The following is a 25,954-nucleotide window of genomic DNA, read 5'->3' as shown; positions in this document are numbered from 1 at the left end:
GGGTGCCTTTTGTCTCTGTAAATCTGTGTTCAGCTTTTAGGCACATAAAGGGAGGGCAGAGAACTTTCCTACATTTGCTTTTTCTTTTCTTTTCTTTTTTTTTTTTTTGAGACAGTCTTGCTCTGTCACCAGGCTGGAGTTCAGTGGCATGACCTCAGCTCACTGAAACCTCCGCATGTCCTTCATTTCTTTGGGTAGCACATTTTGTCTTCTACAGTGTCCATAGGAAAGGCGTATTGGCAGAAGCAGCCCAGAGGCATGTGGTGTGAGAGAGGTAGGCTGGTAAAGGTGAGTAGCTGTGGTAACAGAATATTATTTTAATACAGAAGTAGCAAGTAAGTAATTATGGTACAGGAGCTGAAAAGAAATTAGTTAGGCAGTTAGTGAGGGTAAGAGAGTCCTCAGTAAGGCTTCCCTTTTAACAAAAAGCAGCCTCCAAATCATTTCTTTTCTAACAAAGAGCAGCTTGAGAAATCGAGCTGCAGACATAGATGACCAACCTGGAAGCTTGTACCAGTGAATGCCGGCAGCTGTGCCAATAGGAAAAGGTTACCTTGCCAGGTGTGTTCAACATGGAGGCACCATCTTCCCTTTTCTTTGTCAACCACATGTACAGTAAAGGAACAGGCAACATGGCACTGGCAAGGTAGAGAACATAATAAAAGATTAGGGTGGGGTGGCCACCTTCATCATGCACTATGTAAATGGCATACTTGTTCTGACCAATCTTTTGAGCCCTATGTAAATCTGACACTGGTTCCTCAAGCTTGTCTATAAAACTCTATGCATTTTACCATGGAACTGGAAGACCCATTCAAGAGCCCCTCTCTCTCTGTAGGAGAAAGAGCTTTTCTCTTTCTCTCACCTATAAATACCCGCTCTTAAATTCACTCCTTGTGTGCCAACATCTTTGATTTCCTTGACTTGGGGCAACAAACTTTGGGTATTACCCCAGATGAATGACACCGCTTCAACTATATTAAGGAAAATGGCAGCCAGTTTTTTTCATTGTTGGAGAAGGGGTATCTATGGAAAGGGAAGAAGCTAAAATGAATCCTGTTGGTTTAGAGTTGGAATTTTGAAGATGTTAGTATAAACTCTGTATAAACTCATGTTTTTCAATATGTATATACCTATATATAGAAATGACTATATAGGTATATACACATATTTTCTTTCCGTGTCCACAATGAGGACTTGGGAGCTGTGGCAATCCAATAGCTTTTTTTTTTTCCCCACCCCAATATGAGGTACCAGGCCTTTTTGAAGAAATGGCTGATTCCTGGGCTGGCTCAGAAACTGGACAATATAGCAATTGTTTATGTATGATACGGCCAGCACCTGAATCAGGCCATTGGAAATGTGAACGGAAGAATTAATAGGTATCTATCTGTTTCTCCAGCCTAGATTGTATGGTCTTCTAAATCAAGGACTTATTCTTTTTCTTAAAAAAGACACATGCCAAAATTTGAGTAGTTTGTGTGCCGTTTTTCCTCTTACACTCTCATTCCCTTAAGTATCTACCTTTTCTCCCCTAGTTTTACTCACATCACTAACACCCCTTTCCTTCCTGCTGTCCCCTGAGGGTTTCTCCTACAGGTACCTTAGAGAATCCCCGTTTCGAGGAAATGCACTCTTTTCATCCTGCCTTTTTCTGAAAGAATGTTTTCTTCCAGTTTTTGCAATAACTCAATAATTTTCAACCCTATCTAGACATTAGAATCACCTATAGAACTTTTTGAAAAGGAAAGGAGAGAGTGAGAGAGGGAAGCAAACAATGTCCAGCTCCCACCCTAGACTGATTCATTTAGCTTCTACAAGTGTGTGGAACTCAGTCCATCATTCTTATTAAAAATTCCCCAGATTATTTAAATGTACTGCTAAGCTGTGAATCGCTGCCTAAAATCAGCATCTTTTCTGAGAGCATCACTTTCTAAGGGAGGCCATTCTTTCTGTCACATCTGATAAACAACAGAGAGAAGAGTGCCAGCATTTTTCTTGCAAATCTCTTTCTTTATGTGAATCTAAATATACGTCCAGTTTTACTGCAGCACTTCATTCTTTTCCGTCTTTTGTTTTCCATCATTATCTCACTAGGACTTTGACACCCCACTCAGAGTCACTTTCTCTCCCATAACTCCTACCATCATTCTGTGAGATCCCAATATCCATATGGTTGATCTGTTCATTGCCAGACCTGAAGAATTTTTGCCTTCCTCTGTTCACTTCAGCATCATCCATGGCCACACCCAGAGCTTGCTATCACCCACTATGGTTTCATTAGAAAAATTATTGACTCTGCCATCCCAGCTTCTTCCCTTTCAGTTTATATTCTCATGTTTCTCACATACGCTATACCAAGGGTTTTTTATATCTGTGGTGTTGTTGCTGTTTCATTTTTGCTTTACCTTAAAGGGATATCTACATTATTTATTTCCCTTCATTTTTCTGCCAGTCTTTCAGTCCTTGTTCCCTCACTTTCCTCCTGGACCAAATGGTTGACCTAAACTACTTCAGTGTGTTTATTTCCCTTGACCCCCAGTCTGCTGCGTTGTCCCAGTAAAATCCTAACCCTCGAGCTCTCACGCCACTTTCTCTGCTTTTTAATCTGTGCACCTGAGCCCTGCTACAAGTGTTTGATTTCTATTTCTGTTAGAGCCTCAACATTTCTGGAAAATCTTTTTCTTTTCATTTCTATTTTGAATTCCCTCAATACCTACTCCAAACCTTCACCTCTCTTCTTAATACCTACTTTACTTGCTCACAAGAATGACTGTATCTCCTCCTACACCAGGGAAATTGAAATTGAAGCATATTCTTACTCAACTCTGTCTCCCTCAACCCTACCACCTCTAAACTCAGTCAGCCGATAGCAAAAAGCCATGGAGTTGCTGATCAAGTTACTTTCTTGAAATATCTTCTCAGATGTTCCCTAAGTACCTCAAGCTGCAGTTAATTTTTCCCACCCTTCCCCAGTCCTCCTCTGCATTGCTTATCAACCCAAAATTCTGCGAGTCATTCTTGACTTCTCTCTCTTTTACATCAAGTTCTGCCCTCTTTACATCCTAAATATTTCTTAAACTATGTCTTTCCATTCCTACTACTGCTTCTCTATTGCAAACCTTTGTCTCTCACCAGAGCTGTTTCAGCAGGCTTCCAACTCATCCAGTTTCCTGCAGCCCATTCTCTAAATGGTGCCAGAATCGTTTTTCATAAACTCAAGTTGGATCATGTCATTTTTCTCCTGAAAGCTTTTCAGTGACTCCACCGTGGCCACAAGATAGCGTTCAAGCCCCTCGGTATGGAAAATGTAACCTTTCATGATCTGACCAGCCCTATCTCACCTGCTTCATCTCCATTCCTCCCTACCCCACACCCAAAATTTGATGCTGTAATAATACCTATTTAACTTGCCCAAAATATGAGGTGAAGTTTTATTTGTTGGTACATTTGCTCATACTGTTTTCTTTTACCTAGACCATTCTTACATTTTTTTTTCTTATCTCCCAAGGTTAAGTTTGAATACTTAAGGAATCACCCTTCCCTTAAGTAGATAAAGTTAGGTGCCTTGCCCTTGCACTCATAACATCCAGTATATTCCTGAATTACTGCATTTAGCATATGGTATTAAAAATTCTGTTTCCACATCTGTCTCCACCAGTAAAATCTCTTTCAGAACAGGAACGAGGGCTTTCTCCTGTTTGTATACCCAACACCTAGCATACAATAAATACTCTGTAAATGTTTATTTTCCATTTTGCCCAGCCTAGTCCCACAGTACATATCAGGCCCATAAACTGTGTTCTTCAGTAAACATCTGATGAATATATAAATGATTGATTCATTTGGAAATTTATTAAAAAGGAATAAGGAAAGCAGAAGTTGAGATAACAGAGGTTTTCTTATGAGTGACTGGGAGGATGGTTATATCATTAAGTGAAAATGGAAACAGATGGAGGAAGTAGTTTCAAGATAAAGATATTGCATTGCTTTAGCAAGAGTTGGTTTGGGAGGCAGGAATAGACATCCCTTTACAGCTTTTCATCAGATACTTGATCAGGTCAGCAGTTTTGGCAAGCACTGTGAACTAGAAGAATCTATTTAGAAATCATACTTGAAGATATAGAGGTGTGGCAAGGATCACCAAGAAAGTACTAAGAGGGAAGAGGACAGGGATAGACTTTTGGAATGTCTACATCTAAGGGGAAAGAAGAAGTCTCCTAAAACCAGAAAACCAGTTAATGTAATATTATAAAGACCAAAGGAGAAAACATTTCAAGAAAAAATGTTTTCTTGAATTTCTTGAATTTTTATAGGGTGATCTAGTAACAATCAAGACTGTTCAAAGAAGAAAGGCATTTTGATTTGTTCTTTAAAAACTAGTTCTAGTCGGTATGTCTGTTAGAATAAATTATTGTTTTCTAGACATTCAGCAGAGAAGCAAGGAGACAGAAGATAGTTACGGAAGGGACATGATGAGAGTTTTTTGTTTGTTTTTAAATTATGAAATGCATGCCTTTTGGAAGAAATTAAAACATTCAGAGGTATATAAATTAAAGTATAAAAGTCTTTCCTGTATTTCTTCTGGTCTCTTTTAGTTTGACATTTATCCATCCAGAACTTTAAAAATATTTTTCTATATTTTTGTTTCTATAAAAATGAGATCACATTATATATTCTATTATTGCAAATTGCTTTTATTTTATTTTAATAGCATGTCATGAAGTTTCTCCACATCAGTATGAATAATTACCTCATTCTTTTTAGTGGCTGAATAGTGTTCTTTATGAGTATGTACCATTATTTAATTTATTCATTCTCTTACTGAATGATATTTGCCTTCAGGTTTTCACTATTACAAATAATTCTCCAGTGATTATCTTTGAACAAATATTCTCATGCTGTTGTTCATGTAATTCTGTGGGAGAAATTCTTTTTTTTTTTTTTTTGAAGACAGAGTCTCACTCTGTCTCCCAGGCTGGAGTGCAGTGGCATGATCATAGCTCACTGTAAACTCAAACTCCTGGGTTCAAGCTATCCTGCTGCCTCAGCTTCCAAGTAGCTGGAACTATGGGCACATGCCACCATGTCTAGCTAGTTTAAAAAAAATTTCTTTAGAGATGGGGTCTTGCTGTGTTGCCCAGTCTGATCTCAAATTCCTGGCCTCAAGTGTGGGATAAAAGTAGAACTGTTGGAAGAGGGATGCATTTTCATTTTGTGTTGACAAGTCACCCACAAAAAGGTGATACCCATTTGCGGTTCCTGTAGTAGCTATTAAACTGCTCTTGTCGCCATACCCTCACTGACACTGGGTATTAATGGAGGATCTGCTCTTGTTTGTAGCCCTAGGAAACAATCCCGTTTAGAGGAGGAGTTTGTAAGTTATAAGAAAAAGAGAAGATTGACAGGCCATAGTCACAGAGGGGATGGGTCAAGATGGTATCAAGAGTGCATATAAAAGGTAAAAAAAAATTTTTTTGAGACATTAAGAGAGGAATAGTAGATGAGTGAATATGGAAATAAATACAAATGAAGGAAGAAATTTTTCATATAGTCATCTTTATTTTAGGGAAATTACAAGCCAAGTTCCCAGTTGAGATGGAGGATTACCAAGACAGAATTTTGAATAAAGGTACAGAAAAGCCTCTGTGAAAATGCTGTAAAGAAGCAGAAGGCAGTCAGTATTGGGAGTTCATCTGAGCTGAGAATGAATTAATTTGGGGGAAGCCACTGGTTGGGGTCACATTAATTTCTCTGCAAGAACAACCAGAGACGTAGTCATTGGATTTGCCTGGGTTTGGGGCTTCTGGGTCGATGTAAATTTCAATAACATTCATAATAAGGGACTTTTATTTTCCGTGTTTTCCTGTTCCCTGAGTACAATTTGTATAACCTAAGGTACACATCTTCTGGTCGGTCTGCACAGGAAAATGGTCCATGTTCTGGTTTAAAAAAAAAAAAAGGAGAGAGTATCACTTTTATACATTTTCTTGTGCCCACCATATAAAGCCGTGTAACTAATAATTTTATTTTCTTTATATAATTCTGAACGTAAAGCCATTTACTTTCTTGGTTTTTATTAATAAATTATGATAGGAGCAAACACTGCTAAAAATTCTGATTGATATAAACCAGAGACATTTATATAAGAATATGTGATTTAGAGCAAAGCAGCTGGCGGAGCAGAATAGATCTTGAGGTCAGCCACGTCATCTGAGCCTCCCCCACCACCACAGCCCCCCACCTATCACGCTTCAGTCGTGCTCCTGGACACCCCTCGGACCCGTGAGCGCTCACCATACCCTCTGCGGGGCAGTGTGGTCCCGAGCCTACTGCCCACTCGCTGGAGGACAGCCTTCTGAGCAACAGTGTGGGCTTCACAGGGCCGCATCTACAAAGGAGTCTGCAAATGTTTCTGATGATCCCAAGGCCCTGGCTTCATTACCCCTGCCGATCTTCCTGCAGGTCTCTGACGTGGAAGGGGAATATGTCTCAGGTGAAGGCGATGAGATCACCTATAAGATGTACTCCATCCCGCCCAAGAATGAGAAGCTGCAGGCCGTGGAGGTTGTCATTACCCACCTGGCACCAGGCACCAAGCATGAGACCTGGTCCGGGCATGTCATCAGCTCCTAGGAGACGCTGGAAGCGCCCCTTCTCCTGTGCCTTTGAGAGACTTTGCAGGGAGTAGGTGGCAGACACTGGAGATGACATTCTTCCATAGGAGAAGGGGCTTCGTCGGGGCATGGCCCCTTTCAAGTATCTCCTGGAGGAAGGGGTATGGGGGGCAGGCATGGGGTGCCCCTGGCCACCAGCACAGCCTCTGACCATGGCAACAATGTCTCACCATCTGAAGAGCATTAAAAGCATTTAAAAAGGAAAAAAAAAAAAAGAATATGAGATTTGAATCCTGGTCAAAGGCCACCTGGAATAAGTGATAGACCTAGCAACACTCCATTCAGCTTATTCTTGTCTAGAGATTCCCTCTGCTTCTGGGGAGTTTAAACATTTTAATTTTAGAATCTTGTTTTTTGAGTAGCAGCCTCTGTATTTCCAAGTCTTTTTCTTTAATTTTCACATTGTTTATGGGCATGGGGAAGAAAAAAGCCAAGTGTCATGAGTTTGTTGTGATCTTAAATTAGAGGAAACAGTGGAATAGCGAGAGATAACACATCTTTAGAACATTTCTCCCTAAAATAAGAAAATGTTATAAGAAGAAATGTGCTAATGGTGGGAACACAATTTATTAAAGAAGAAAATACATACATGTGTTCATTTTCATTAAAATGCCTTTTATTCTGTATTTGTCTTGTTGACCTTTTAATGAACTTATGTAAGTATGGAGTCTAGTTCTTCCACATGCACTATTACACTACTCCTTACGTGCTCTGGGTACATAATAAATACCAATAACAATTGAAAATTAGAAGTACAAATGCATTTCGAGGCACGTTGGTGATATTTTAATCCCTAGTGTTCATTTTTAGTACTTGGAAAACATCTTAGATATGCAAGTCTTGTTTTAGCATACTTTTTATTTCTATAGATAGTCTGGTTCTTAGTCATACTCTGTGGCTTTATCAGCTGTTTCATCAGTTTGAGTCTCATTTCCCCAACTCCCAGGATAAGCTTTTGAGACTAAAGACCATTTCTTTTCCAAAATTTTTGTGACAGCACACAAAATAGAGGTTGAGTAAATTATTTAAATTATACCTCAGTAAAAAGTAAGATAAAGTTCTTAATGAATTGCATTTCAGCCCATGCTGAATTTAAATATCTCTATGATCTGTGTCCCCTTCTATGCCTTCAACAGTTCATTCATCATTGTTCTTTCAGTTCATTAAAGTCAAACTGTGATGGCTCGCTGCTTGGAACGTCATCATCCATTAAAAAGTACCAAGACTCCCCAAACAGTGGAGAGCATAGGAAGGAGAAGAAGACAGTTGGGTTTCATTCGCATATGAAAGATGATGCCCAGTGGTCATGTCAAAAGAAAGATACACGTAGACCCCAAAGAGGTAAGTTTAACAACTGTAGTAGCAAATGAGAAACTGGCAGGGGAAGGTAGTTGCTAGCCAATGAATTTCAGATGATTTCCTACAATGTTGAGCAAAAGTTAAATGTTACACACTGAAGTGTGCCTGCAAGGCCACAGGTAACACATCTACGGGATTAGTGAATTGTGTCTGCATTTTTCTTAGAATACTGGTATGAAATACTGTATCTAAATTGTCCCTCTTTTTGCAAGCAACAAGTGTTAAGAATTAGTCGCAGTAAGTATGTTCATATTCTAAACTAATGTTCCAAGTGAGTAAAGAGGGCAAGATATTGAACATAAATCTCTCCTGGAAAAATAAACTCTAACAACTACAGTTAATCCTCAATTGACTGGAAACATGGGAAGGGTGGAGGGGAGATCATGGACAACTCCCCATATTCTGACTGAAACAAACTTCACAAGTCTAAAGCATATATTGCCTAGCAATCTTTTAAATGTCAATAATATTTCCTATTATGTGGTAGATTCCTTTTTTTTTCAGACAGCCTCACACTGTCACCAGGCACCAGGCTGGAGTGCAGTGGTGCGATCTCGGCTCACTGCAACCTCTGCCCCCCAGGTTCAAAGGTTTAAGCAATTCTCCTGCCCCCGCCTCCCGAGTAGCTGGGACTACAGGCACATACCACCACACCCAGCTAATTTTTGTATTTTTTTAGTAGAGACGGGGTTTCACCATGTTGGCCAGGATGGTCTCAATCTCTTGACCTCGTGATCTGCCCATCTCAGCCTCCCAAAGTGCTGGGATTACAGGCGTGAGCCACCACGCCTGGCCTGGTAAATTCTTTTAAAAAATCAGTTATAACTATATTAAATGTTGGGTGAAGCAAATTTGTTTCCCAGTTGTTCCTGGAGAGGCTTTTGGCTTAATCTATCCTGGCATCCTTAAAGGAATGACTTTGGAAAAGAACGGAGCAAGTCTGAGCTTCATTATACGGAAAAGATGTACAGGAAACAAAAGGCCAAAAAGACCTCTGAGCCCTGTCCTGCCCACACCTCTTTCCCAGGTGTCTTTTTTCCCTTCCCACAACCATTAACCCTGATTTCCTTCTTACTTACCTCTTTTTCTACTGGGGCCGCACCTTTCTACCGCTGGTGTCATACAACCTACTTTTCATAATCTCTATAGCCACTCTCACATTTATTTATTTGAAAATTGGGCAGTTCTTTGTGAGATCTTGCAGGTGTACATCTCCCTGCCTTTCTTCATCTGCTACTAGCTCTGCCATGCTTTTTGGTTTAGATTATGATTAATCTAGAAATTGTTTAATCCTTTACCAGATAATTGAGAGATGATAATCAGTTCAAATTTTGGGGGGAGGACTATCCACAATTTGAAAAAAAGCAAAAGTATGTTTTGTTTGACATAAGACAAAGAAAGGTTTTGTAGACTTCCATTGCTTTAGAACAACTTAGAAGCTGCTTTCTGGACATTGCTTCCCGAACTAAAAATTAAATTGAAGAAATTTTATGAGATAGAATCTTTACTTTCTCTGTTAGCAGTCCTTCAGAAATGGAAAACTCTTACCTCAGCTTCCTCTGTTCTTAGTCATTGCACTTTGGAGAGTGAAGAATTAGCCACAATTGGTGTGGTAGTTACACTGCAAGGTTTAACATAGTCTTCAGTTAACTTGTCTACAAATTTGTGTTGTGTGGCAGCACTAAGATAAAATGGCAAAATGAGAAAAATATAGTGTAATAACAAAAGAACGAATAACTTGTGTTATTGGTTAATACCACAGCCACAGTAGAAAGCAGCAATTGAAAAGGCACTTTGAGAAAGATATCATCAGGCCAGCCCTTGCTGTGGTGAAGGTTAATCTCTCCTGGGCCTAGCTACAGAAGTCAGAAGCCTGAAAAGGGCTTGTGTCCAAAAAAAATCAATTTCTAATTTGAAACAAAATCATTTTTGACTAACCGGGGTTCAGAACCCATTACTTTTTGCCGTATAGTCTGCTGACATTTCAGCACTTTCTGTTGTGCACAATGAATCCTAATAGTCATTTTATAATGTTGCCATACCAATCAATTTAACCAAGAGAAAGCTGTTACAATTCTGCAAAGTTTTCAGGAACAGTTTTCACTCGTGGTTTTATTTTCTTTCCATTAGGTTTTCTTCCCCCCCTTTTTTTGTGGGGTTGGGGAAAGGCTGTAGTGTTGCTCTAAAAAAATAAAGAATAGAAACTTTTTCATCTTTTTAAGAGTTTTTATTTTAAAGCATTCACGGGAACTACTGACTTTCTGTTCTGCTCTCTTTTATTCTAATATGGAACTGTTAGCAAAATTATGGTCTACATGACCATTGAATTGGCAGAAGTTGCCCGTTTGAGCCATTCTGCCCATCGCACAGCTAGAGTATGCAGATTACAGTACAGGGCAGAGTGATTGCATTGGCATTTGCTGTGGCCCACAACCACGTGGGAGATAGAAACTTTCCGTGGATGTTGTGGTAGACTTGGAAACTCTGTTTATCATAAGGCGAATGACCTGGCACAAATGACCTAAGTCACACTGCTTGGTTTAGCACCTTCTTAATTGCTTTTCCCTCTTTAGTGTGTCTGAATTTTTTAATACATTTTTCTTCTGACTTATATCTTTTGTTTCTTTTGTTGTTATCCTTTACTCATTAAGTACTACATAGGACATTTACTATAGGACCATTAATCTTTATTACCAGTCTCTTACTCCCTTACCTCTCCTATCCTCCTCACCGTTCTGCCAGCTTTATTGATGCTAAACATGTAAAAAACTAAATAAATAAAAAGAAGAAGAAGACCAAACTGTTGTCTCAAGAAACAACCTTACCAATAGCAAAAATATGTATTGTCAAAATTACGCTTAAGATATATAAACTTGTTCATGCATCAGTTTTAGTTGCAGTTGCTTTTATTGAGCTATGTGGAACGGGGAGATAATACTTGGGAAAATCTAAACTTGAGTAAAGAACTTTTAAAAGGCATAAATCTGGAAACACCCAATCTTTATTTTTCTTTATTCTTTTTTTTTTTTTTTTTTTTGAGACGGAGTTTCACTCATGTTACCCAGGCTGGAGTGCAATGGCGCGATCTCGGCTCACCGCAACCTCCGCCTCCTGGGTTCAGGCAATTCTCCTGCCTCAGCCTCCTGAGTAGCTGGGACTACAGGCACGCGCCACCATGCCCAGCTAATTTTTTGTATTTTTAGTAGAGACGGGGTTTCACCATGTTGACCAGGATGGTCTGGATCTCTTGACCTCGTGATCCACCCGCCTCGGCCTCCCAAAGTGCTGGGATTACAGGCTTGAGCCACCGCGCCCGGCCTATTTTTCTTTTTTCATCCTTTGCAGCCTCAAAACATTTTTGACCAGCTTGCCTAGAATCTCCCTTTCCTGAGGAATCATCGATATTCCCTTTTATCAGAGCCTTCAAAGCTGAGGGCATTTTTTTTCTTGTTATGTTGATGGGCTAGCAGAGGCACTGAAGCCAGTGAGCACACATTTTCCAGAACTGAAATGTTAAACCTCTGATCTTGGCACTGCCCATTCCTAAGTCAGGCTGTGAAACCTGACTTTGGCCACTCCCTTCCTCCTTTTTGTTCCTCCTTCTTGAATCTCTACATTCCCTTAAACTGTTGGCAGAGGCGGAACCTAGAGCGATTTCGGTTTACTTGATGGTATTGATTGTGTCCTTCATTTTGTCTTTGGGGTTTTCTTAGATTATATGATTTTATATAGTAGCTGTCACTGGTTAAGGTCCACTAGTAACTCCCAAACACATTTTTTTCTTTTACTGGAAGATGATTGTTGTAGACTCAGCTGAAGTGAAGAATGATCTTAGAAGCTCCTAGTTGTTCTAAGTGAGCCTGTGCTTAAAATGATGTGAGTGCTCTTCATAGCCCCAGGTGGGTTAAAGTACAAGACATGCTTAAAGAAATGAGCAATTGGCCAGGTGCGGTAGCTCACGCCTGTAATCCCAGCACTTTGGGAGGCTGAGGCAGGTGGATCACCTGAGGTCAGGAATTTGAGACCAGCCCAGCCAACATAGTAAAATCCCGTCTCTACTAAAAATAGAAAAAAATTAGCCGGGTGTGGTGGTGCACACCTGTAGTCCCAGCTACTCAGGAAGACAAGGCAGAAGAATTGCTTGAGCCCGGGAGGCAGAGGTTTCAGTGAGCCAAGATTGCTCCACTCCACTCCCTCCTGGGTGACATCGAGCAAGACTCTGTCTAAAGGAAAAATAAAGAAAAGAAAAGCACTGCCTTAAGAGTTAAGAAAATATGGTGGGGAGAAGGTTCTATTGTCTTTTATTTTAATGAGGTTTAATTTATTTATTAATTTTTTGTTTTAAAGATGGGGTTTCGCCATGTTGGTCATACTGGTCTTGAACTCCCGACCTCAGGTGATCCACCCACCTTGGCCTCCAAAGTGCTTGGATTACAGGTGTGAGCCACCACATCCAGCCAATGAGGTTTAATGTATATACACTAAATCGCAGAGGTCTTAAATGTATGGTTTGATAAATTTTGAAAATTATATATACCCATGTAACCACTACCCCAATTAAGATATAGTACATTTCCATTTTCAGTAAATCCTCATCCTCCTTTCTAGTCAATCCCCCTGAGGCCTTTCTTCTTGGCTGCTGATGGCTGCCTTCTCACTGTGTCCTCACATGGCCTTTTCTGTGCTTGCATCCCCGGGAATGCTTCCTCTTATAAGGACATCAGTCACTCTCAGGCCCACCCCTAGGACCTCATTCAACTTAATTACCTCTTTAAAGATCCTTTAAAGATCCAGAATGCAGTCACATTCTGAGGTGTCCTAGATTTTAGGACTTCAGTGTATTAATTAGAAAGGCGCAACTAAGTCCATAACAACCACTTTCTTTCCAACTGTTATGCCTTTTCTTCTCTTTCTTATCTAATTAGACCATGTAGGGATTTTATTACAATATAGAATACAATGAGAAAAGTAGATTTCCATGCCTTGTTCCCAATTTTATAGGGAAAAGATAGTCTTTCACCATTAAGTATGATTTTAGCTAGAGTCTTGTTCTTCCTGGCATGGCTGCAGTCTAGAAGATGGCAGCCTGCTGCCCTCTGAGGAAGCAGAGCAGACCCTGTTCTCAAGGTGTTGTTTCTCTGTTTCAGCCTGTTCGTGGATTCCCTACAGGGGTGACACAGGGAGCCTGCCTCTGTTTTGTTTGACTCAACTTTCTCTGGGCAGAGAGTGGCTACATATAGGACATTCCTTGAAAACATTGAAAATCAGATGAACACACCACTGGCACCTGGGCTTAAAAAAACAAATAACAATGAAGCAAACAATAGACACACCAAAAAATTAGATAATCTAGAAGAAATAGAAAAATTGCTAGAAACACACTAACTACCAAAACTGTCTGAAGAAAAATAAATAGAAGATCTGAATAGACCTGTATTATAAGCAAAAAAATTGGATCAGTAATCAAAACCTCCCAACAAAGACAAGCAAGGACCAGATGGCTTCACTGATGAATTCTACCAAACATTTTAAGAATTAACACAAATTCTTCTCAGACTCTTCCAGAAAATGTAAGAGGAAAGAATACATCCTAATGAAACCGGAAAAGTTCCCCTATCCCCCTTACAGGGTGTGTGATTTGGGATTGGCTTGCTTCTTCAGTGCCCTGCTGCTCAAACCTCTAGGGGGAGCATGCATATGGGCAGGTTGTGGGGCCGTGGCAGCGTCTAGGGGTGGATGTTTACAGCTCCTGAAGCCCCAGTGGGCATGAGCTACCACGTGCTCTTTTAGTTTTGCCGTCTGCAGATGGCTTGTGTTAATCATCTCACTTAGACCCTCTAGCCTAAGGTTTCTAGCCTTAGTGTACCAGAAAAATTGGATCACACATGGGCTTGGAGAATGAATGCAAGTTTTCATTGGATGGTGGGAGTAGCGCTCAGCAGATGGATGGGGAGCCAGAAGGTGGATGGAGTGGGAAGGTAGTTTTACCCTGGAGCTGGGCTGATTAGTGGCTGGACTCTCCTCCAACCCCTCTGGCCAAATTTCCCTTGCTGTCTGCGTCGTTCCACCAGTCAACGGCCTGCTGGCATCTGCTAGTGCCTGTCGGTGTGTTCTTCTGCTTTTCTTGATGTCTAGCTGCTTTTGTCCCTTCCCACTAGTGTCTTGGGGTATTTTATGGGCACAGGATGGCGGTGTAGCAGGCCAGGGTGGTCTTGGAAAATGCAACATTTAGGTGCAAAACAGGAGTACCTGTCCTCACCTAGGTCCGTGGGCACAGGACTAATGGTGGAGCCCTCACCAGGGACCCTGCCCTTTTCCTCCCAGCATTTCCCTTCCTCCCCTCCCATGTCACTAACTTGTTTTAAGAAACCAGCATTACCCTGATATCAAAGCCAGAGACAGATGTCACAAGAAAAGCAAACTATAGACCAGTATTCTTTATGAATATGGATGAAAATATCCTTAACAAAATACTAGCAAGCCGGATACAGCATATTAAAAGGATTATGTATCATAACTGAGATGTAGCCCAGGAATACAAAGGTAGTTCAACATATAAAAATCAATCAATGTAATACACATTAATAGAATGCTGGAATAACCACATGATCATCTTAGTTTACACAGACAAAGGATTTGACAAAATTCAACATTCTTTCATGATCTGTCCAACTTTATAGGAAATTGTTTGTTGACTCTGCCAAAGTAGGTAAGCAAGGACAAGGAAAAGTTTTGGAAGAGCACACGTGAAAAGTTGTTATAGGACAGAACAGAAGTGGCACATAGAGTGTCCACTGGCTTCCCACCTGACCACATATAATTACAAGGAGGATTGGAGTCCGGATGTGTACCTGGGAAGAAGGAAGGAGTACGTTTTAGTGGATAAACTGGCAGCATCTGCCACAGCAGCATTCTTCATAATATCCCCAAACCAGAAATATTCCAAATGTCCCTCAACAGCAGAATGGATGGAAAGTCATAAATGCATACAGTGGAATAGTACTTAGCAAAGAAAACAAAGAAACTGCAGTGCATAAAAATTATCAGCATAGGTAAATTTTGCAGACAATTGAAAGACTCAAAAATAATATATATAATATGTTTCTATTTTATAAAGTTCAAAAGCAACAAAACTAAATGACATGTCTAACCAAATACATAAATGGTAGAACTATAAAGAATAGAAAAGAAATAATTATTAGAATAGTTGAGTCCCCTGGAGGTGAGAAGGAGTTGTGACTGGGGATGGATACTGGTGATGTATCTGGGCGGCAGTGCTGCCAGGGCTTGCTTTCTTGATCTGAGAATGGGTTACACTGGTGTTTTCTTTATAATTTATTCTTTAAACTAACCTGAATAGATAATATGGTGCAGCTCTTTTAAAAATCTAAAATGAAACAAAGGGCCCAGAAACAGAATTTTCTTAAACACTGAGCTCTAAGAAAAAAAATTACCATGAAATATACCCAGCTATATCTAAGTAGGACATAATCCATTATATGCACTTCCGTCTGTGCATGTGAAAATATATGTGCAGGTTTTTTTAGGTAAATGCATCCATATATATTATATGTATGTAAACATATACATTTATATATGAAACTGATTAGCCCAATAATATTCTTATCAGCATTTGTTGTTATTGTGTGTGTGTGTGTGTGTGTGTGTGTGTTTAAATATACAGGAATATAGAGTTCCATGAATATACGTAACTAATTATTGGGATGCTTAATATTAAATAAAATTTATAAAGGAAAATAAAATTAAAAGCTGATATATAGCTTTCTGGAAATACAATAAGGAATAGAGATAATTAAGAAAAAAGAAGAGTTAAACTTGGTCTTTGCTTTACAGCATTCTTATCCTTTTTGGGGTCTCATAACCTTTCAGAATTAGGTGAAAGATATGGTTTCTTTCTTTAGAGAAATAAATGAGAACACGTATATACATTGCTGTGCCTACAATTATGACGTATTTGCATGTATACATTCTTGAATTATAAACATCCCTGAACCATCTGTTAAAATTCCTTCTTTAAATTGTCCCCAGTATTCTGTGATAGTGACTGAAAATATATTTATATTCTGTCACTACCAGGCATTTCTTCTTCCCTTTCACCTCATTCACAAATCCCTTTCAATTCTTTCTACTCCTATTTGTCCATCTTAATTTCCTCTTACATCACCTAGGATTCTACCCAGACAATTGTATTAGTAGTGAACTGCTTTGCCTGCCTTTATTCTATCTATTCCACTGTATTCTAAATTCTGCCACAAAATTAATCTCTCCAAAGACCAGTTTGGTTTTTTTTTTTTTTTTTTTTTGGTCATTGTTGTTACAGTTTTATTTTTGAGTCCATCTAAAATAATGCTTACAAGTTTGCCATACAGAGCCAAACAGATCTTGATTGCATTCAAAACCCAGCTTTGCTCTTACTAGCTGGGTGATAATGGATATGTTGCTTGACCTTTTTACAATTTCCACTTCCTTATCTATAAAATAAGGACAATAATATAATTTAAAGACTGTTGTAAGGATTAATGAGATAATATATTTAAAGTGATTAGCAGGGTATAAGGACATAGTAATGTTCAGTAACTATTTCCTGACTAAATGAAATAATTAGACTTGAGGTTTTCTATTTAATGCTTTTGCTAACGTAAGTCTCTGTCTCCCATTTCATGCTCATCATTCTTTCGTATCAAAGAATCCTACATCCTACATCAAATGTTCCCTAAATGCTATAGCCAAATGTGATCTCTCCCACTTCTTAATTCCTCAGACTTTTCATAGTACATATTACGGCAGCGTAACATAATGGCCAAAGCTCTCGGGTCGTCTTGGACATAGATACTAGCTCCATCACTTATTAGCTCGGTGACCTTGGGCAGGTCACATAGGCTCTTTATGGCTTATTTTCCTTATCTGCAAATTTGTTATAAAAATATTATCACAAAGAGTTTTTATGAAAATAAAACATGATTTCTAAAAAAGGTGAAACAATAGAGCTACAGAGGGCACTAGGACCAGACCAAGGCAGGGGGCAGGTATTACCTACAGATGAGCAAGAGGGAAACTTCTAGAGCAAGGAGATATTCTAAAACTGGATTTTAAAAAGAAATATGTAATATCATGGAACTTAGTTTAAAAAACTGGCTTGTAGCCATGCTTTCATAGCTATATAAAGTTACTATTTATCAAACGCTACAGTTAAAATGAGTAAATCTTATGATACTGAAATGATACCTCAATAAAACTTATTCACACTAAGCATATTATATGTATTAGTAGTTATGATCTTATACTGCCTTGTGTTATCTGTGGTTTTGGTTTTGTTTTCTTCTTGAGACAGAGTCTTGCTCCGTTGCCCAGGCTGGAGTGCAGTAGCATAACCGTAGCTCACTGCAGCCTCAGCCCCCTGGGATCAAGGGATCCTCCTGCCTCAATCTCCTGAATAGCTAGGACTAGGACTACAGGCACATGCCACCACACCTGGCTAATTTTATTTTTTATAGAAACAGGATCTTACTGTGTTGCCCAGGCTGGTCTCCAGCTCCTGGCCGCGATCCTCCTGCCTTGGCCTCCCAAAGTGCTAGGATTACAGGCATCAGCCACTGTGCCCATCCTCTATGTCTCTTTATGTGATTGTCAAGAGTGTCTCATGTCCTCATTATATCTTCCTTCCCTTTCCCATAAACTGAGCCTGAATTTAATCCTAGCACTGTCCAGTATTGGTATGTGCTTGTTTGGGTTGAGGGTACCACAGATTTCTATATGTAAGGAAGACTGAACTGTGCATTTAGAGGCTGGTCTTTTACATCTATACATAATAGATTAGTGGGACCCCATCTCTACAAAAATAAAAAAATTAGCTCGGCGTAGTGTCACACATCTGTAGTCCCAGATACTCAAGAGGCTGAGGCAAGAGGGTCTCTTGGACCCAGGAGGTCGAGACTGCAGTGAACTGTGATTGCACCACTACACTCCAGCCTAGCGATAGAGTGAGACCCTGTCTCAATAAACAAAGAAACAAACATAGTAGAGAATAGTTAATGATAAGAGTGTAGGTTTTGAAGCCAAGGATAATGGTGATCATTTTGATGCTAACCTCTACAGCTGTAAGACTCTGGCCTTCTCTATGCCTGATGGTTTCTGGTTGCACACAACCTCTTGCCATTCCCAAAGTTAGTATGCTGCACTCCTGGCATTTTAGGGTCTGGTATTCCCAGCACTCCAAAGCTTTTTGTTATTGTGAATACTCTCCCTTTCTTCAAAGAGTGGATCCTCCCAAATAACTTCATGCATCCTGGATAACAGTTTTCAAAGAACCAGAAGAAAAATTGTGAATGGGATTCTTATAGTCTTCCAAGATAAATACAGCAATATTTTATGTTGTTTAGAAAATAATAAATCAAAAAATAAAAACAATATTTCTGTCCATACCATCTTTTTATTTAGCACTCCAGAAGAGAAAAGTAATTACAAACTAAACATCGTTTATTGGAAAGGAATTGAGGCCAAGTCAACCAGTTCTTGGGAGGAAAAACTATTGCTTTGGAACTTTCCTGTGGCTCTTGAGTGAATAGTTAGTTGAGCATATCTTCCAATTAAGACATGTGTTTTAGCCACTATTGAGTTCTCTAAAAGAAACTTTCAAGGGTTACATATATCTTGAAAGTTTTTTAAAGAGGATCCATTTAATTTAGAGGGTTTAGAAGTACAAAGTGCTAGAATCTTTCTTATGAAAATTAAAGGGAACAAAATATAAAACATTCCACCTCCTTGGGCATTTTCATAGTAAACCAAAATCAGCAGGGGTTTGCTAGGCAATCAGGCTTATAAACAAAATCTCTAGTTAGTCTGTCATTGCACAAATATGCTTTTTAAAAGAACATTATAGATCTCTCATGTTTATAAAACTGAAGTGAGTTTTTCATATGCCATTGTTCCATTTCAGGGAAACAAGTGGCTTACCTTTAAAGCTTGGACATTCCTATAATATCTAATATATTACTCAGAATGAACTTTTCCATATGCTTTTATTGAATGCCCAAATTATTTTCTTTATTGTTCATCTAGGGACAGCAACAGGAGTTAGAAAAGATGCGTCCACATCTCCTCTGCCAACAGGAAGCCTAAAGGATCTTGTCACCACAGCCTCACCATCATTACAGCACACCACCTCCCGGTAAGCTTCAGAGATTCTTTTAGTTTTTAATATTCTCCCTATGAAAACATTTTTTGAAGTTTCTTTAATAAGGAATGGAAATATCTTGATAATTCTTAGTGACTGTTTCTCAACAGAGGTCCTTCTTTTGAAGCATCCAGCCTAGGCCAGTTTGAACTACATGGAGTCCTTTTCTTTATACATGTGCTTTCTTAGTCTATCATGGTAATGGGTAAGGGTTTCCGTACAAACCTAAAGCTAATCCTGTCCTTCATCAGAAAGTCTCTTTAGCAGCAGGTCTTTCCCAATTGTCACAGAATAGTTGTACATTTAGACTGTAATTTTAGCTAGCTGAAATCATTGATATTGAACATTATAGCAGCTTTTGTACTAAACGAATACCAATATTTGCTTATATCACAGACATTTGAGGGGTTAAGCATTTGATCAGCCTTTTCTGGATCCAGGGAAATAAATATATTATTTAAAATTTTTCATATCTCTTAAACCAACTCGCACAGTATGTAATTAAGGCTGATATATAAACATCAACACCAAAAGGGCATGGCTTATGTTTCCTTGGGAATATGATTGGTTTTGAGCACTCAGATTCATAGCATCATTTCCAATGAATTGAATATAAATGTTAAGAATTAATTTGTAGTTAATTTAAAGTCCTTTGCCTTTGCAAAGTAGAAATCCCCAAATTATAGGTCTCAAGTCTGATGATTTTAAAGTTGTACTCTGAAACTTATTCTTTTGGTTTGAGGTAACTTCAAAAGTAAGAGAAACATTATTTCTTCCTCCTCTAAAAAATTGTATGCTAGTCCAATGCCTATAGATATGCTGTTCCAAAGAAGCCAAACCTAGGAAACAGTATGTTCATCCTATTTTGACTCTTTTTGTCGTTCTTTAATTCTGGAGTGGAAAGGTAAAAATCTTAAAGAACTTTTGAGAAATTACTCCAACACAAAAGATAATATTAATAACAATGGCTGCCATCTATTAAGTATCTGCCACATCCACAACACTTTGCCAAGCCTTGTCTTATCTAATCTTCACAACCTTATGAGGTGGTACTATTATCCCCATTTTAAAAATTAGGGAAGTAAGGCTCAGAGACATTGAAGAACTCTCTAAGGTCACATAGCTGACAACAGACAAAGCCAGCATTTCAGACTCCAAACCTCATAATCTTAAATATTCTAATAGTTGACAATGACAACCTCTCTATTTTGGAGGCCACCCACAATCTAAAAGAGAATATAATTAGTCTGCCACAACCTTTCACTGTTGCTGCTTTCTTTTATTTTTAATGCTACTATTGTTGGCATTCTGCCTAAGACCTACAATAAGTTGTGATTCTGAAATGTTGATGGGGCTTCCTTTTTGGATCACTTAACCTTGTGTCTAAAAGCTTATGCTCAGAGGGTTTCCATCCCAGCTCACCTTGAGGGATTCAGGAGGAGTTAGAGGTAAAGAAGGGAGATAATCTGGATTTTCAATCTTAGTGAATTTTCCTATTGTTAAAAATTAAAATGAGATCTTTAACACCACTTTAACATGTTTTTGATGGTTGCATTTCAGTTTAGAGGGAAGCAAAAAAAAAAAAAATAGTGGAATAAAATGTTTTCCCAGTAAAGGTTTTATAAAACATCTTCAGCACATATTTTTTGAATGGACCATATCAACACTGTAGAGTTTTACAAGCCCAGTTTAAAACTGCTGTGAAGAGTCATATTTGCAGTCCTTTAAAAAATGATTATCTATTTGTTCTTAATATTGCAGATCAGCTAAATATAGATTCTCAGAAGCTTCCTAAGTAATGAGCATTTGGCTTAATAAAACAATGGGGAGCATGCTAGATTTTTTCCTTAGAAATGCATGATGGCATCATATAGGTCTCTTATACGAAGTGCAGAGTTAAAAAAAAAAAATCAGTACTATAAAAATCATTTACTAGGAAGGTTATAGTGGTGGCTTTCCAGATTTCAGAATCAGGATTATTTGAGTTGTTTTTATTTCAAAGTGTAGAAAAGGTATTTTTTTAAATAGACTACGTACCAGTTACATGCAAACTCTTAATGTAAGAAAAAAGGTTTCTTTACCTCAACAAACCTTTGAAAGTACCGAAGAGAATAAGAGTAAAATCTCTTCTCCTGTCCACCTTAAATTTAATTTTCAAGACCTGCAAATGAGGATGAGCGTGAGACAGATACCAGTGGGAGACAGGCTTTCCTTTGTTCTCTGAAAATACCTGGAAGAGTTCCATTTCATTCTATGTGCAGGTGAAAACAGGTGTAGCAAAGTCAGCTTTCCCATTCACAGTGTTGGTTGTTAATTGTTTTCACTGCTGGCTTGTCAATATAATGTGAAATTTTCATTCCCCATTCAAGATAGAAAAAGTTGTGGCTGAAAATGTTAACATTTGCATTTTTATTTGTTGATTTATTTAAAGGACAGCCTCTCCTACAGCAATCCATCACTTGGTGACACCCCAAATATGAATAATGTATTGTAGACTTGCAGTTACAATGTGTAATAAGTGCTAGAGACAGTAAAGGAATGTTAACTATGTTGCAAATGTAATATTTATTGACTCATAAAGTTTATTGCTTTCAAGGTTCAATAATACTGACCATAAGACATTTATATCACTTATCCTGATTTTAGCTGGACACTTTGTATGTAGAAATATTCATCTATCTCATGCTAATAAAATAAATATATAATTTACAGCATAAGCAAAGAGGACATTATAGTTTTCTGTGCTGAAAGCTGCAGTGTTTTTTCTCTCCATATCACTTCTGTTTTTCCACACTGATCACACACCCCTAAGCTGCCTGAAAGAATAAGCAAGGTGGTCATCTTGGTACAAGAGGGTGGTGAAGCTGAATTAAATGTACCATTCATTTCTGCTTGGATAGAACAAGCAATGAATGCCCCATGGACCACTCCATCTGGAAAGAGGAGTGGAGGGGCTTTCTCTCTGTCATTCTGAACACCTCAGGATAGGTGAGCCTTTTCTCTAAGAGAAAATTAAGTAAATACCTTCCCTGACATAAGAGTGAGTCAGAGTTTACCAAGTCTACTTGATCTTCCAGTCTCCAGTGAGAAGCCAGAGCTGGGCAAATTACTATTTGCTTCTCAAATGAATGTGTTATAAGCACAGATATAACTAATAAGTAACCGTTTTGTGCCTTCCAGAATGAGGTGTGTCCATTGCCAACAATAAAAATCATTCAGGAAATAACTAACACCCAAAGCAAAAGAAGTAATGATAATTAGCAACCATCAGCTGTAATTGCCATCTACATTAAGATGCAGAATTATGTACTTCTTCGTTATAAATAGCATTTCTAATTGTACTTGATGTATGCCAATTTAATCAAAAAGTGTACTTGCAACAGGCAGATATTTGCATTAATGTAGCTTTGGATCTTTAAGTCTTTTATTTCAAATTCGACTGGAAAAGAAGGCCTCTTACGCCGGTATATCTTTTATATGTTGGTGTCTTTTTCTATTCAGGCATGTAGATCTGATACATTTTATATTAAAATGAAGATAGTATCTTCTGGGATTGCTCAATGCAACAGAAATCTTGTCACCTTTAAAAATGTTGGTTGAGTTTCTATTTTTCAGTCATATGGTAACACAATGATGATTGTGGGACCCTGATAAACAGAGGCACACCAGGTGTACAGCGGCAGGATTAAATTTTCAGTCCCTGAAGTAAAACATTACAAAGGTCACTTCTCTGTGTTTTTCTATGACTCCTACAAACAGTTACAGCTGGTACTTTCCCTGTGCCTGTGTGTTTGTGTGTGTGCGTGTGTGTGTGTGTGTGTGTGTGTGTGTGTGTAAGATGTAAAGAAAGGGAGATTTCACCAAATCATGCTCAACTAGTGAATTTTCAGAACTGGAACTGGAATTAGCCTGTTTCTAGGATGTACTGTTCACCTATTTAGCTTTTGCTTTTGCTTTTTTTTTTTTTTTTTTTGGAGTTTCTAAGGACAATACAAAAATGTTAAATGTTTTTGTTTTATTGCTTTTTGAGTTACTGGTGGGGAGAGGTGTTGATTTTGTGAAGCTTCTTTTTTCTTGACAGGATTTGGAAAATACTTGAGTACATGCTTTGAGGGACTTGATAAATTATTTGGGTGCTTAAAAAATATGTTATTTTTATTAATGACACATCATAATTACACATATTTTGAGGTATATTGTGATGTTTCAATACATGTATATATTGTGTAATGATCCAATCAAAAAATCTAGCACATCCATCACCTCATACATTTATCATTTTTTTATGATGAGAATGTTCAAAATCTTCTAGTTATTTTGAAATATACTCAGTTGGTGCAAAAGTAATTGCAGTTTTTTTCTATTAAAAGTAATGGCAAAAACTGCAATTACTCTTGTACCAACCTAATACAATGCAATATTGTTAACCATAGTCACCCTACTGCACGATAGAACATCAGAACTTATTCCTCCCAACTGTAACTTTGTACCCAGTGACCCATCTCTCCCTATGTCCCACCTCCCATTCTTCCTAGCCTTTAGTAATCACTATCACTGTCTACTTCTATAAGATCAGCTTTTTAAGATCCCATATACAACTGAGGTTGCTTGTTGGAAAGCAGTCGAGGCCAAGTCAACCAGTTCAGTATTTGTTTTCTGTGCCTGGCTTATTTCACTTGACATAATATCCTTCAGGTTCATCTATGTTGCCACAAATGACAGGATTTCATTCCTTTTTATGGCTGAATAGTATTCATTGTGTATGTATACCACATTTTTATTATCCATTCATCCATTTATGGACACCTAGGTTGATTCCATGTCGTGGCTGTTATGAGTGCTTCAGTAAACATGGAGTGCAGATATCTCTTTGACATACTGGTTTCATTTCCTTCAAATATACCCAGCAGTGGGATTGTTGGATCATCTGGTAGTTCTTTTTGTAATTTTTTGAGGAACATCCATACTATTTTCATAACGGCTGTACTACTTTACATTCCAACACAATAGTATACAAGAGTTTCCTTTCTCCATATCCTTGCCAACACTTGGCCTTTGGTAACAGCCATTCTAACAGGAATGAAATGGTATTTCATTGTGGTTTTGATTTGTATTTTCCTGATGATTATTGATTTTGAGAATCTTTTCACGTATCTGTTAGCCATTTTTATGTTTTCCTTTGAGAAATGTCTATTCAGGTCTTTTACCTATTTTTTTTTAGTCACTTTGTTTTCTTGCTGTTAAGTTCCTTATATACTGTGGATAGTAACTCCTTATCAGATGGCTAATTTGCAAATATTTTCTCCCATTCTGATGGCTAATTTGCAAATATTGCCTCCCGTTCTGCACAGACAACCTTCTGTCCTTGCTGTGCAGAAGCTTTGATGTAATCCTCTTTGTCTGTTTTTGCTTTTGTTGCCTGTGCTTTTGTGGCTATATCCAGGAAAGCCTTGTCCTGACCAGTGCCTGGAGATTTTCCTCTATGTTTTCTTCATGTAGTTCCTTAGTTTCGGGACTTCCATTTAAGCCTTTAATCTATTTTGATTTGATTTTTTTTGTAGCTGACAAGAGATAAGGGGTCTATTTTCATTCTTCTGTATGTCTGCATGTCGATATCCAGTTTTTCCAGCATTGAAAAGAAAATTATTTTTCCAAATGTGTTCTTCACACATTTGTCAAATATCAATTGGTTGTAAGTACATTGATTTATTTCCATGCTCTTTATTATGTTAATAGTTTGGTTGGGTTTTTTTTTAAGGACCTTCCTTTCTGTCGATTGTATACTTAATGTGTTCTGAAAATTTTGCTGTAAGTTTATGCCTTGCTGAGCTTTCAATAGTACAGTTGCCTATGCAAAGCCATGCTCACAAGGCAGCTATTTAGACACAACTGACTAGAAGGTGGCTTGTGAGATCTTTGGCCCACTGAGACTGAAATCTAGGAACTAGGCTCAGAAGTATCTGAATTTATAGATTCAATCCTATCCCCATCAAGCTACCATTGACTTTCTTCATAGAATTGGGAAAAAAATACCTTAAACTTCATATGAAACCAAAAGAGAGCCTGCATAGCTAAGACAATCCTAAGCAAAAATGAAAACAAAAACAAAGCTGGAGGCATCATGTTACCTGACTTCAAACTATACTACAAAGCTACAATAATCAAAACAGCATGGTTCTAGTACCAAAGCAGAGATATAGACCAATGGAACAGAACAGAAGCCTCAGAAATAACACCACACATCTACAACCATCTGATCTTTGACAAACCTAACAAAAACAAGCAATGGGGAAAGGATTCCCTATTTAATAAATGGTGTTGGGAAAACTGGCTAGCCATATGCAGAAAGCTGAAACTGGGTCCCTTCCTCACACCTTATACAAAAATTAACTCCAGATGGATTAAAGATTTAAACATAAGACCTAACACCATAAAAACCCTAGAAGAAAATGGAGGCAAAACCATTAAGGACATGGCATAGGCAAGGACTTCATGACTAAAACACCAAAAGCAATGGCAACAAAAGCCAAAATAGACAAATTGGATTTAATTAAACTTAAGAGCTTCTGCACACCAAAAGAAACTAGCATTAGAGTGAACTGGCAACCAACAGAATGGAGAAAAATTTTTGCAATCTACCCATCTGACAAAGGGCTAACATCCAGAATCTACAAAGAGCTTAAATAGATTTACAAGAAAAAAACAACCCCATCAAAAAGTGGGC

At 38.3% G+C, this 25,954-nt stretch overlaps 1 protein-coding gene and 1 pseudogene across 8 annotated transcripts in view; both read left to right on the top strand.

Moving 5' to 3' along the window:
* KIAA1328 (KIAA1328 ortholog) overlaps positions 1-25,954 on the top strand; it is a 338,167-nt gene that overhangs the window by 275,749 nt on the left and 36,464 nt on the right. For all 7 annotated transcript variants that reach the window (XM_032245422.1, XM_032245421.1, XM_032245427.1 and 4 more), the window contains 2 exons: positions 7,837-8,018; positions 19,116-19,224. In XM_032245422.1, coding sequence (XP_032101313.1) covers positions 7,837-8,018; positions 19,116-19,224 — 291 coding nt within the window. The remainder of the gene's footprint in view (positions 1-7,836; positions 8,019-19,115; positions 19,225-25,954) is intronic.
* LOC116528219 lies at positions 5,427-6,892 on the top strand (annotated as a pseudogene). Its single transcript, XR_004258929.1, has 2 exons — positions 5,427-5,461; positions 6,200-6,892. The product of XR_004258929.1 is annotated as a calcium-regulated heat-stable protein 1 pseudogene (transcript).

Source organism: Sapajus apella, unplaced genomic scaffold (genome assembly GCF_009761245.1).
Source record: "Sapajus apella isolate SASKATOON/1434 unplaced genomic scaffold, GSC_monkey_1.0 scaffold57, whole genome shotgun sequence".
Lineage (NCBI taxonomy): Eukaryota > Metazoa > Chordata > Mammalia > Primates > Cebidae > Sapajus > Sapajus apella.
The sequence above is the reverse complement of the archived record's forward strand: the minus strand, read 5'-3'. Positions and strand labels throughout refer to the sequence as shown.